We start from the raw sequence: 12,683 nt of genomic DNA on the forward strand, positions 1-12,683 counted from the left end.
ATTGTACCTGCCCTAAATGCTTTTCAATAACTGAATAAAATAACATGGGTACTAAGTCTAGCACATTGCATGAGCTAAGAGATGCTGTGAAGTTATTAGCTTTTAATCCTCATTCTTTTATTCTTAGTAACAGGTGAAAATAAAGGCTAAATCAAATACTTATTTTAGATCTGAAGATGAAGTATGTTCAAAGTAAGGTTGGCTAAGAGAAACTAGATGTTAAGCAAAATAACAATGTTAATCAAAGGTCATCTATAACAATATTAAAGTACTACACAGAAGAATACAATTACTTTTGATAAAACATAATCCAGGATTAAAAAGCCCAAAAAGAAGTACATTTAGGGGCACCTGAGTGGCTCAGTCAGTCATGATCCCAAGGTTCTGGAATCATGTCCCACATTGGGTTCCCTGTTCAGCAGATCTGCATCTCCCTCTCCCTACTCATGCTCTGTCTCTTGCTCACTCTCTCTCAAATAAATAAAATCTTAAAAAAAAAAAAAATCTTGCTCAACAAATAGTTCCATTCCCAAGCCTTAACTACACTTAATGCATTGCGCATGACTGGAAAGGAAGATAAAATATTGCACAGATACAGATGTATGTTGCTTGCTACTATTCTGCTCAATTCCGAGAGATGTAAACACTACTAGCTTTAGTGTGACCTTAATTCCATGAATACAAGTGAATATTCACAAAGCCAGGTCTTACCTTTTAAATCAAACTTCAAGTTCTACTATCAAATGCTAATAATAATGAGTATAATAAGGCAAGAAGCTTCACTCGCACATGATTAGAAATGATGATACGAAGGTATACAGGACTTCGGAGAATATGCCAACTTTGCCTCCAGTCTACAGTGAGCAGTAACTGATACCACAGAGATAACAGCAACGTTCTGACATCGACAAACGCCAACCTGGGGAGAATTGTGCAGGGTGGCAAAAATGCAAGACTAATGGATGACACAAGAAGACTCTCAACCAAAAAAAAAAAAGGAAGGAAGGAAAAGAAACTGCCAATGCCTCATCTCTCCTTTAAGAAATTAAAACATTTTATTTAAATTTACCTCATTGTTCCCCAAAATTCAAGCCTCCCACGGCAAGCTGAAAGAAAGGGATCTACAGTTTATTCAGTATCTACTTGGTACCAAAGCTTCACATGTGTTATCTCATTTCATCTTCCTGACAAATTCTCAAATTAATCGTTCTTTCTCGCATTTTGAAATTGAAGAAAATAATGGCTAAAATGACTTATACAAGGTCCCAAAGACTAGTAAGTTGCAACAGTGGAATCTAAACTCAGGTTCAATCTTTTAATGCCCCTCACAACCCCGAGATCTACAATTCCAAATACTAATGTTGGGTCCAAGGGGAATAGAAAAACACTGACACAAGTATTGATATTAACAAAGTTTGATTTTCAGGGGGAAAAAATCTTAAATCAACTTTAATTTTCTTATTAGGGAGACATGATATCAAAGTAATGCTACTCTTTTCCTCTTGGATTATGAAGGGAAAATTGTAATAAATCAAATTGGAAAAGGTTGAAATAACCACATCCTTTTTATAATCAAAAACTGCTTCCATGATCAGGATAACAAATATATTTTTAGATACTCTAAATGTACATGACAGATTCCCCCCTCCTCAATTTGGCACTATTAAGGAGTTTTTCTACTATTAGGATAAAGAATTAATTTCGAAGGCAGCCTGGGCGGCTTAGCGGTTTAGCGCCGCCTTCAGTCCAGGGCCTGATCCTGGAAACCCCGGGATCTAGTGTCACGTCAGGCTCCCTGCATGGAGCCTGCTTCTCCCTCTGCCTGTGTCTCTGCCTCTCTTTCTTTCTCTCTCTCTCTCTCTCTGTCTCTCATGAATAAATGAATAAAATCTAAAAAAAAAAAAAAAAAGAATTTTGAAACTGGCTGTAAGTGGAAAGAAAAAATTTCAGCACAAAGTAAGTTTAATATTCTTCTGAAAACTGAGCAGCTGCGGTGGCCCAGTGGTTTAGCGCCGCCTTCAGCTCAGGCTGTGATCCTGGAGACCTGGGATCGAGTCCCATGTCAGGCTCCCTGCATGGAGCCTGCTTGTGTCTCTGCCTCTCTCTGTGTCTCTCATGAATCAATAAATAAAATCTTTAAAAAAATATATTCTTCTGAAAACTGCACTTTAGAATCCAGAACTAAAAACAAAAATCACCAGAAGACTCCCAATATCACTTTACTACATCCAACAATAATAATAATAATTTTAATGTATTTTTAGGACATAAGGTAAAATATCTAATCAATTCATCTAAACTTTGGAGTGCCACATCCATACATAAATCCTGATTTTTGTCACAGAGTTGACTGCTTGTTGGTTTAAGACCTCCCATAAATAACGTGAACCCATCTGTTTATAAAAACAACCAATTATATGGATAACACTAATCTGGTCAAACGCAGAAGGTCTATCTTGACAAAATCATCACTTTACAGAAATATCTAAACCATGTACCCAAAACACTCTAATTGGGCACACAGACTCACCCATAGTTTACTTTTTGTACTATCTTCTCAAGTTAAATTTCTATTACATAACATTAAAAAAATAATTTATCAAGAGAAAACTACCTCAGTTTACGACTCTACAAGTTTTTCCTTGCTATCTACTTGGCAGTTATCAAAATGTACGTGCACACACAGGCACACACATATACAACTCTATATATGTGTGTGTATATATATATATATGCATTACTAAGGAAGAGAAAATGAGACATCACAAGAACATAAAAATAGGGAAAGTATTAAGGTTGAAAGTGAAAAGAAACAGAAAGGCAATTCAAAATAAAAAATCAAACTATTATGGTATTTACCTATGGTATCTAGGTAAACCCAAAGAAATCCGTATTTCTCCTATTCATTGGGAAAAAGGCTCATAAATATTTTATCAAGTCACAATGCAAAATCAGAAGGCTGTTCCATACACCCGCACTTTAATTTCTTATAAATTAGCTGGAGTCAGATAAATCATGAACGCAATCCTGAGTGTTATATGTCATATGCACTATTAGAACCAAAATCAAATCATACACACCTCAGCTAACTGTAAGCCTCAACAGCGAATGAGAAGGCTATAGAGTTTCCCCTGGAGAGGGACTGGGGTAGAGGCAAACCTACAAAATGGATAGATCTGAGACAACTGCAAAGCATGAAAATGTCCTAAAACCCTGAAGATGTTCACGTGGTTTCACAACAAAGTCCCTTTACAAGATCCACAGCCCAGATGACTTGCATCTTTTAAACTGCCCTATTTCCAGAATTCCTGATTTTAAATCACACTGGAAACCTTTGGCTACAATTGAATTAGAATGGTTCAGTTTACCTCTTCTAAACGCCAAGGGGAAAAAAAAAACCAGGCACCATACTTAAGTTTGTTTTGTTTTAAACTGGACCTTCTGCATTCCAAAATTGTATCCCTCTGACTAATATAAACCGTTATTACAGAGAAATGGTTAATAAAAAAAAAAAAAAAAAAAAGGAAACCAAACCATCCAGTGAAAGGAATGAGGGAGTAGTAATGGTAACATACAGTACCATGAGCTGCGGTGGCCTCCCGGTCAGTACTGCAAGGTTAACAGATCACTCTTGGCCTTCAGGCAGACAGCAAAACACAGCCTAGGGAAGGGGGGTGGGGGTGGGGGTGGGGGACAGGGACCAAGGCCGGGGGAGGGGGCTCTCGCTCGGGTAGTTTACACAAGCAGGCAGCTCAGCTCCTTTCGGGCGCATTCCTCCTCTCTATCTCCCAACCACTTTTCGTGTGTCTTGTCATATTTTCTTCAGCTGTTAATTGTCCAGACTGCAAGACTTTAAACAGCCACAGTTTAGGAAAAAGCGAAACCCTTCTAAGTGACCATCACAGCAAATCAGCTTCACACTGGTGGGTAAAATTTTCCAAGGGAAGTGTTCTTCTGATAGTTCCTGAGTCTCTAAGTCACCCCCACCCCCACCCGCCGCCACACACACTCCCCTAGAGGGCTAAATGCACTGTGGCAATAAAACATTCATGCGACTTGGAATTTTAACACAATGCCATTTCCCTAGTTTAACCTGAAAGGAATGCACTAGTCACAACAGACTACATCATCCTGCCATTAAACCCTGCCAAGGAACCGCTTTTTTGGCCGTGCTGGGCCAGCTTTGACGGGAAAGGAGTACACAGACCCACACACTGAGCACAGAGGGGCCACCTCTGCTTCCTCAGGCCTGTCCAGCAACACCCAGCTCTTGAACATGACCCTTGACCCTTCACATTGTGACCAGCTTGTGATGCATGTGTCACTCTGGAACTTCTGCAGAGCCACACACTGCGCAGGCCATTTGCTGCTCCCTCTCAACAGGATTTGGGAGGATGCCAAAAGTTCTTATTATTACTGCTACTACTGAAACTCGTAGGTTAAGTGTGAGGATGCTTTTTCCCTGTGTCCCAGAGTGGTCTGTTTTTCTGTTTCCTTTGTTTGTTCAGGACTTTTTAAAAAACAAACTTTGCATTTGCATTCATAATTAGGTTATGATTACTGACAAAATGGTTTGCTTTTGGGACTACTTATCAAAGCTGCCGGTTCTTTCACATTTAAGTGACATTTAATTTAGATTTACAAAATACAAAAACAGAAATAATTCTCATTTCTCCTGAGAATCTTAGAGGAAAAACTCAAAGGTGTTGAATTCTACAACATCTACACTTAACCATTCCATGTGGCTGAAGTGCTATTACAAAACAAGCAACAAATCAGATAAAAAAAAAATTCCTAGATTTATTGATTTGTTGCTTTATTACTTATGCAGAGATTTCTGCCTTCCAAGGAACTGACAAACCAAGAAACAAAGAAAAATATATGTACAACAAATTAAAAATTTAAATCACCTTCAGTTTTAAAAAGTTTTAATTAAAACTTCCACTGCTATAGTACACCTTCCAGATTTTTTCTTTTCTATTTTTTCACTTTTCTGATTATTCATTTTTCCCCCTTTTCTGATCATTAACTATTTTCCTATAGGGCACTTTCACTTTCAACATTGCCCTATTTTTTTTGTCTTTATTTCTCCTCTCTGCTATAGTCATAGGTAGGTCTAAAAAGCAGCAAGTCTTTCCATCCTGCCTTTAACCCTGAACTACAGCCAGGTGAGTGGTGAATTATCCCTACAAAAGGGAGAAGGTGTTCCAGCTTTAACCTCCTAGAGTGAGGCCATGTGCCCTTCTCAGTAACAAATGAAGAACAACTTATTTCATCTAAGAGAATACTCTAAAATACAAAATGATGATCTTTAAGCAAGTTAACATGCACATATAAAATAAAACCAAACTGTCTTCTTTAACGTAATTTTTGTCTCCTTAGTAGTTGGAATTAGTTTTAAGCCCTAGTTAAAAGAATTTTTTCTTTTTCTTTCCTTTAAACAGACATTATCATGCCTTGAAAAGTCATTCTAATCCCTTCACCTTAGCCAAACCATGCTAATTCTAGATAGGAGCACAGCAATTAACTTAAAAAAAAAAAAAAGGGAGGGGAATTATATTTAACTTGGGGGACAGAGAGTAAGAGATCAACCCAACAGAGAAGCAAAGATTAAGGTAGCCTAAGCTAAATATTTCCATTTCAACATGTAAATCAAACTCATTTTAATCTATACTAAAACAGCAAAAAAAGACATGACTTTTTTAAAGTTACCTGACTTATTATCAATGTATATTCAAATATCAAATTTTATTGTTTTATTGGGAAACTTACTAAACATGAGGACAGCACCAAGTCAAGGCAAGAGATTAAAATTACAAAGAATACTTGCCATTTAAATCCAGACACTTTTTTTTTCTGCTTGTATCAAATTAATCAACACAGTGATCCCAAAGTATCTAGGATGAACATTCAGGAAAGAAAAGAGTGAAGGTCTGTGAACACGCAAGAGGCATGTTAAATCCTCTCAATTGTGATGCATTTCCTTTGAAGACCTCTGCAATTTTGAGATACATCACTCAAGAAAGTGATAATCTATCTTATTCTATTTCTCAAATTGTCAACCAATTTTATAATGTATTCACTGTGATGGTAGAGTGATGCATCATAATGAGGAAACCATAACATGGTACAAATACCACAAATATATTAAATTATATCAACAACATAGAACTTTCTAGAAAAGTCCTATCAGTAAGTTCACTGAAATGCAAGAAGTTGTAAAAACTCAAGTTTTACAGAATTAATAACTTATTTTGGTGAGTACATTTGAGATTATCAAATCTGTGATAACCACTGGTGATTTTCATTTTCCTTTAAAAAGAAAGCCTTACCATGTGAAACGGCATTTAGAAATACAAGTGTAAAGGTTTTGTAAGCTACCTTTTAATTTCTAGAAAGCAAAATAGGTGAGATTTTTTTCACTGACTTCTATTACAAGGAACACAAGCACTCATATGATAACTTATTCTTCTTAACAAGAGTCCACTTGGAGCCAGAGGATTGGCTAAATCAACCACCACTACCCCACACTCAGGCAGTTAACAGACGCTAACCCTAAATTAAAGTAAACCTCAGAGGCAGAGATAAGAAAGATAAGGAGATGCGCAGATCTGCAGATCAAGAAGGAAGAAAAAGAAGATGGTGTAGGATTAAAGCAGAATGAAAGAAAAGCAAGCTACAAGCAAAAAGGCAATGAGAGAGAAAGAGTGTAGGAAAGGGCTGGAAGGAGTGACGTGGAAACCAGCAGAGAAAAGGAGAGAAAAGAAGAGGGAGGCTGAAGGAAGAAAAGGGGTGGCTGGCGGGGAGAGAGGCAGAATAGGAGCCCAACACCACAGTGGATCAAGCAGCTGGCCGGAGATGCTAATTCAGCGCTTTAACAAATCAATGCCACTTGAAAAGTACAATGCGAGCCCTCACTGGGTAGATGTCAGGGGACTGAGAAAATGCATTCTCAAGTATTTCACATTAAGAGGGAATAATGTGTTAATTTATAACTCTTCACCCTATACACTTGGATTATCTATCTGTGTCAGCGATTTGACTTCTTAAATTTATCAAAAACGCACGCAAAGGGAGGCAGCTTCAGCTTCACCACTGGGAAAAGAAGGTTTAGGTAAAGCCTGTCCTGGGTAGTACTGCAGTTCTATTCACTTTCCTATCTGGGCTGAAGTACTGGGGAGGGAAGGTAGGGGAGAGGCAAGAAGGAGTGAGCCTTCTTCCTTCATCTGAAGGAGAGTTCAAGGGAGGAGGAGAACTCTATGGTTCAGTTACCAATGCAACCAACAAAAAAAAAAAAAAAAAAAGGCTTTCTTGGTCTGTGGTTGATTGCATTAGGTACCATCCGTCAAAAGTGACACAGAAGAGAAGGAATAACTTGAATCAGCAACCCGAGCTGCCATCATCAGAATTTACTTTACAGAAACTTACTTAAGTCTCTCAGCACACCCAGCGGAAGAGAAGCTGCTGACAATGGGACTGTAATTAAACAGTACTCTCACCATGCCACAGAGTTCCATAGACAGAGCTTATAAAAAATAGGAAAGGAAGGGAAAGCTAAGCTTATTCTATTTGGTTAGGTTTGATACAGGGAGGGGAGATGTTAACTGACATTACATCCTACTCTAATGTTCCTTTTTTTTTTTTTTTTTTAATGTTCCTTTCTTAAGAAAAACCTATTTTATTAGACATCAAATTCTTGGAATTGTTACCTAATTGTTCCTTAATGTAAACTTAGCTCACTTTTAATATAATGATAGCATCATTAGAGTATTTCTAACCTGAGAGAGATTCTGTTGGAATTTTGCTGCCAAAATTAAAGCATTACCAGACTTAAGTTTTTAAGGTGCAAGTTCTGTCAACACACAAAGAGAAGTGTCTGAAAATTGGAAATAAACAGAAGGGACTAAGTTTCAAAAAAGTGTTTTAATTATGATCACTTCTTCAAAGATATTAAGGGGGAAAGTGGTCCTACATATAAAGAACACAAATGACTGAACTGGAACTGTTCTGAGTTTCACTTTAAGACTTTAAATTATACAAAGCAGTAAACTGTTGGGTATTTTTATTTGCAACTTGTACAACTGCAACAGAAACAGACATTCTCCTTTTTGAGACATTCATATGTAAATAAATGCTGATGAATGGAAATGAGATGCTATACATGATGGGCAACATTCAACATTTAGTTTTAAAAAAGGTGAAGTTACCTCACTCACTGAAGCTTGAATATCTTCCCCTCTACAACTGGGCACAAAAGGAATGAAAGACAATGATGGACCTTCTACCAGTTTCTATTGGCTAAACATCACCAACAGAGGTACTTACGACAGAAAACAAACATTCTTTCAATCTTATGTTCTGCATCTTTTCTATGACATAGCATTACACAGAGTCACTTTTTAAAATGCATACTTGATTAGAAACTGAAATTATAAACAGTCAGAATTTTTACAGCTGCACCGAGCCAACGAATTAAAATGTCCAAAATAGTATCATTATTTAATGAATGTTTTACTTCTTTCAGAGGAGATAATTAATAAGGAATTTCCTGGGTCAAGACTGTGGAGTACACTACATTCCCTTTTCATAAAATCTTAGAGGAGACAGAATATATATCCTAGGCAGTATCCTTTCAATAGGAAAGGATCATACTGTATGCATTTCCAGGGCCTCTATGCCCTAAGAGTAGGATTTGTCCTATCCCTGGACTTTGCATGAATTACCATTGCTGTCTGTCCCATCCCAGCTATCCCTGTGTAAACTATTCTTATCATTATTGGTACCATTAATCCCATTCTCCCAGAACCCTCCCCCACCTCACTCACCTAAGGGGTTAAAAGACTTCAGTACATTTGTGACTTGTCAGTGACATATAATACCCGGGTCCTTCATGCAATCAACTTTTACTTGACATGTATTTGCTCATCACAGGACCCGCATTACTACTGGGAAAATGAAGAAAAACCTAAATTAACACTTGACATTCAATATGGTCAAGTCCTTAATTGGCTGGGCTTCCTGAGAAAGCAATTTTCTATTCCCCAAACTGTTCGCGTGTCATGTGTGGAGTGCAGCTCTTGGCCATCACTGCTGTCCCTCGCTCCCTCTAATGAGAGCAGATGAATTAGTGCTACGTGACACGATTTGAACAGGGCTTCCTCCTCTTCCCCTCCCCCCAATCTTTCTCCTATACCAGTGACAGCTGTGTGGCAAGGGAAAGAAAGAAAGAAATGCAAGAGCAAAGAATCCTGTAAAGGATGATCATTTTTTTTAAATGAACCTTAAATGTCTTGTTGAAACTCCAGAACAACAGGGTCATTTAATTGTGGAGGTGGGGAAGGGGGCTGTTATGAAGATCAGGGGAATTATCTGGCTATGGTTGATTTGGGTTGTATTAACTTCCAGCATGTTTCTTCTATTGTCGACTAGTTGCAGTATTAGATTGCACTGGCCTAATTAAAATGGAATTTACATCCACTTAAAAACGTTTTTAAAGGTCTGGAGAATGGGTCAACTGGAAAAAAAAATGAACAGCATGAAATGATTATTATTCTAAAATAAACATACCTCTAAAAGAAAAGTCCTTTCAACAAATGTTTAAGTCACAAAGAACCCACAACAAAACTGTCACTATACTGTTTTCAAATACTGTACAGTGTCTGAACTTAATTGCCAACCATCACCCTATTTGAAATCATTTAGTTACCTTTGAGTGTTGAATTACTGCAACAAAATTAATTGAACACTGATTTCATTCTATTATTTTGGAGAGAGAGGGAATATATTCCACTTTAGACATGCTTACCTAGCTCAATAAGAAACTGAATGAATGCATGAAAGGAAGGCAGGACAGAATCTGCTCTATTCAAAGATACTAAAAGGTAAATTAAAGGGATTTCTCTGAGTCTTCACTTACTCATTTTGAAACCAAGGAGGAAGTAATTCTGAATGCCTCAATTGCTTAGCCAATCCGATTAGGACCAAAGACAACTGGGGGAGGGATAAGTGGGAAAGCGGTTTGTCCAAAGTACAGGTAGTGAAGTGAAGATCATTAATGAAAGTCATTAGCACCTTAACATTTTGGATCTTTACTCATTTTTATTTAAATGAGAAATAAAGCAAAGATGCTACCTGTGTACTAGAGATTGTATCAAGACTGTGCTGGTGCCACAAAAATTAATGTAAGCATGCAAAATACAAACTACTTCAAGTACAGTCCCCCTGCCTCAAATAAATAGCTTGATCATTTTATTAATCATTCCTCTATAATTCTGAATACAATTTAATATTTCAGTAAATTGTGAAGTAAATTTGCATACATAAAAATACAGTGAAGTCCACTTTTGCACTATGCTTAATTTCCGCGTTTTATATTTCTGGAGAACAATATGAAAGGAAATGAAACTTTATATTTTTCTTTTAGAAAAGTCAATTTATAACATAATTTTAAATATTGATACACTAACAGAAGACTAACATTAGGAATCATTTTGGGATAGCTTGGACTTCCAAATTTGTTGGAAAATTATTCACCTCAGGGACACTTGGGTGGCTCAGGGGCTGAACGTCTGCCTTTGGTTCAGGTCATGATGATCCCTGGGTCCTGGGATCCAGTCCCACATCGGGCTCCCCGCAGGGAGCCTGCTTCTCCCTCTGTCTGTGTCTTTGCCTCTCTCTGTGTTTCTCATGAATAAATAAATAAAATCTTTTAAAAAATTATTCACTTCAGGCAATATGAGTATAATTTAGAAGTATTTTCACTGAAGCAAAACATACAAACGTACACACACTGTATGTTATCCCTCCTGTGGCCAAAGCACTGATATTTCCAGTATTGTTAAGATCCCTTTTGAAAACACACTTGAGACAGCTTGTGAATGGGCATTCTATCAGGTGTTTAAATGAAAATAAATAGATAATTTGGTATTCTGGAAAAGTAGCTCCATCTAATGCATCCAGTTAACTGCTACAGTAGCATTATCATCATTGAGCAACAAAGGGCAGTGTATTCTGCCAATAGCTTTAGGGTGACCTTTGCAATGCTGACTAGTCCGTCAAGTTCCATCTCTGAGATGCAAGGTATAGACAGGGATGGTTTATTAACTGAGTTAGGAACCAAAGACCAGGGGACTCCAAAAGGGTAGGCATTTCATATTCTGAAATGGCTTTCCCTACAAAGAGAAACAGTGCACCATGAGGATCGGGCTGAAGAGCCCCATATTCTCTCCCAGAGCACTAGCCGTGTTGGAAAACTCCCAGCTATTAGGAAAAAAACATGAGCATCTTTTTCCTCCTCGGCTCCATTTCTAAATACTGCAATGAAAATCCAACTGTGAATTGCTAAAATGGGATCAATGACAAACTCTTGAAATAAAGCTGAAAAAGAATGTTGACATCATCTCAGAGTTTCAAACAAATTGTGATAAGTCCTGCTTTATTTGAGATAGTTTCCAACCACTACTACTGGGATGGATCGATAGAACTCAAGAGGACAGCAACATGGGTCAGAAAAATGACTCTTTACAGAACTGAGAAATTTCTTCAAGGATCACCTATAGAAAATCAGCCTTTTTGATTCAAGAAAAGTACTTTTTGATTTAAGAAAGTTAACTGTGACTATGGCAAAGTGACATGCTTAAACTTGATATTCTCTTAGGGATGAGCACGCTTTGAAGCTCATAATAAACTTGAAATGGTTCTGTGGAATGTTAAGGCTTAATGTAGATGGTTGGTGCCACTGTCATGCCTACACAAAACTATGTCAACCTGGAAATAACTGAATTAACAGCTTCAGGGTATCTAGAATTGAAGGTTTGCTTCCCCCACCCTCCTTTTTTTTTTTTTTTTAAAGAATTTTACTTTAAACCACAAGAAGCTGCATTAAGTTTCCAACTTGTTTAGCACAGCTTAAATTAAAATACTTATTTCAATTTAGAAAGGCATAATGTTCACCACCCACTTCGTTCATGTTACCTTCACATTATACCATTCTCAAAAAGTATAAACACAGCATAGAGAGAAATTATTGCTTTAAAATAGATGCATATATGGAACAAAACAAATATAAAGCACAAATGTTATTTTATAAAAATTAATAGCATCTAGAGTGTATTTTTCTTTTATTCTCCACCACCCTATTTACTTCAGTGCTCTCCTCCTCTTGTATTAAAGATATTTCTTATCTAATTCCCAGTTGAAAGGTTTCTGAAAGTAGTAAGTCACAGCTGTGTTGACATGAACTTGAACATGGCATACCAACGTCATTCAGACACATGTACAGATGCTTCGTAACAAGCTGCACCAGTCACTTGATTTGAAATACCTGACTTAGAGTAAAACAAACTGTTAATCTCTGGTCTTTTCTCTAGTTCAGTTCTTCTGTGCAGTTTTGGAAGCCAACCAACAGCTTATTATGTTTACATCGGGAATGACTCCCTTCTGATTGGTGTCTGATACTGTCCAGTGATGCTGCTCAACAAGGCCCTAGACAGAACCTAGGCATACCTAGGCCCCATTGGCAGATCATTTTAACAAGATGCTCTTGTTTCCTGTTCCCACAAAAATCAATAACAGGATGACCTTCAATTTGAATTTCAAACCAATTAATTACCTGTTCTCTTGAAAATGTTGATATCTGATTTGCCTGGAGAATTTCAATTATGAATAGATTATATCTTTTAAAG

General features: G+C 37.3%; 1 protein-coding gene across 23 annotated transcripts in view; it reads right to left on the minus strand.

Annotated features, from left to right (window-relative positions):
- BNC2 (basonuclin zinc finger protein 2) overlaps window positions 1–12,683 on the minus strand; it is a 438,453-nt gene that overhangs the window by 266,281 nt on the left and 159,489 nt on the right. For 3 of the 23 annotated variants that reach the window (XM_072841461.1, XM_072841453.1, XM_072841449.1), the window contains exon 1: window positions 3,581–3,990. The exons of the other annotated variants lie outside the window; for them this stretch is intronic. Coding sequence is in view for 2 of the 3 variants with exons in the window: in XM_072841453.1 (XP_072697554.1) it covers window positions 3,581–3,583 (3 nt within the window). In the remaining variant the exon portion in view is untranslated. Of the gene's footprint in view, window positions 1–3,580; window positions 3,991–12,683 lie in introns of those variants that run through there. 23 annotated transcript variants of the gene reach the window in all.

This window comes from Canis lupus, chromosome 10 (genome assembly GCF_048164855.1).
Source record: "Canis lupus baileyi chromosome 10, mCanLup2.hap1, whole genome shotgun sequence".
NCBI lineage: Eukaryota > Metazoa > Chordata > Mammalia > Carnivora > Canidae > Canis > Canis lupus.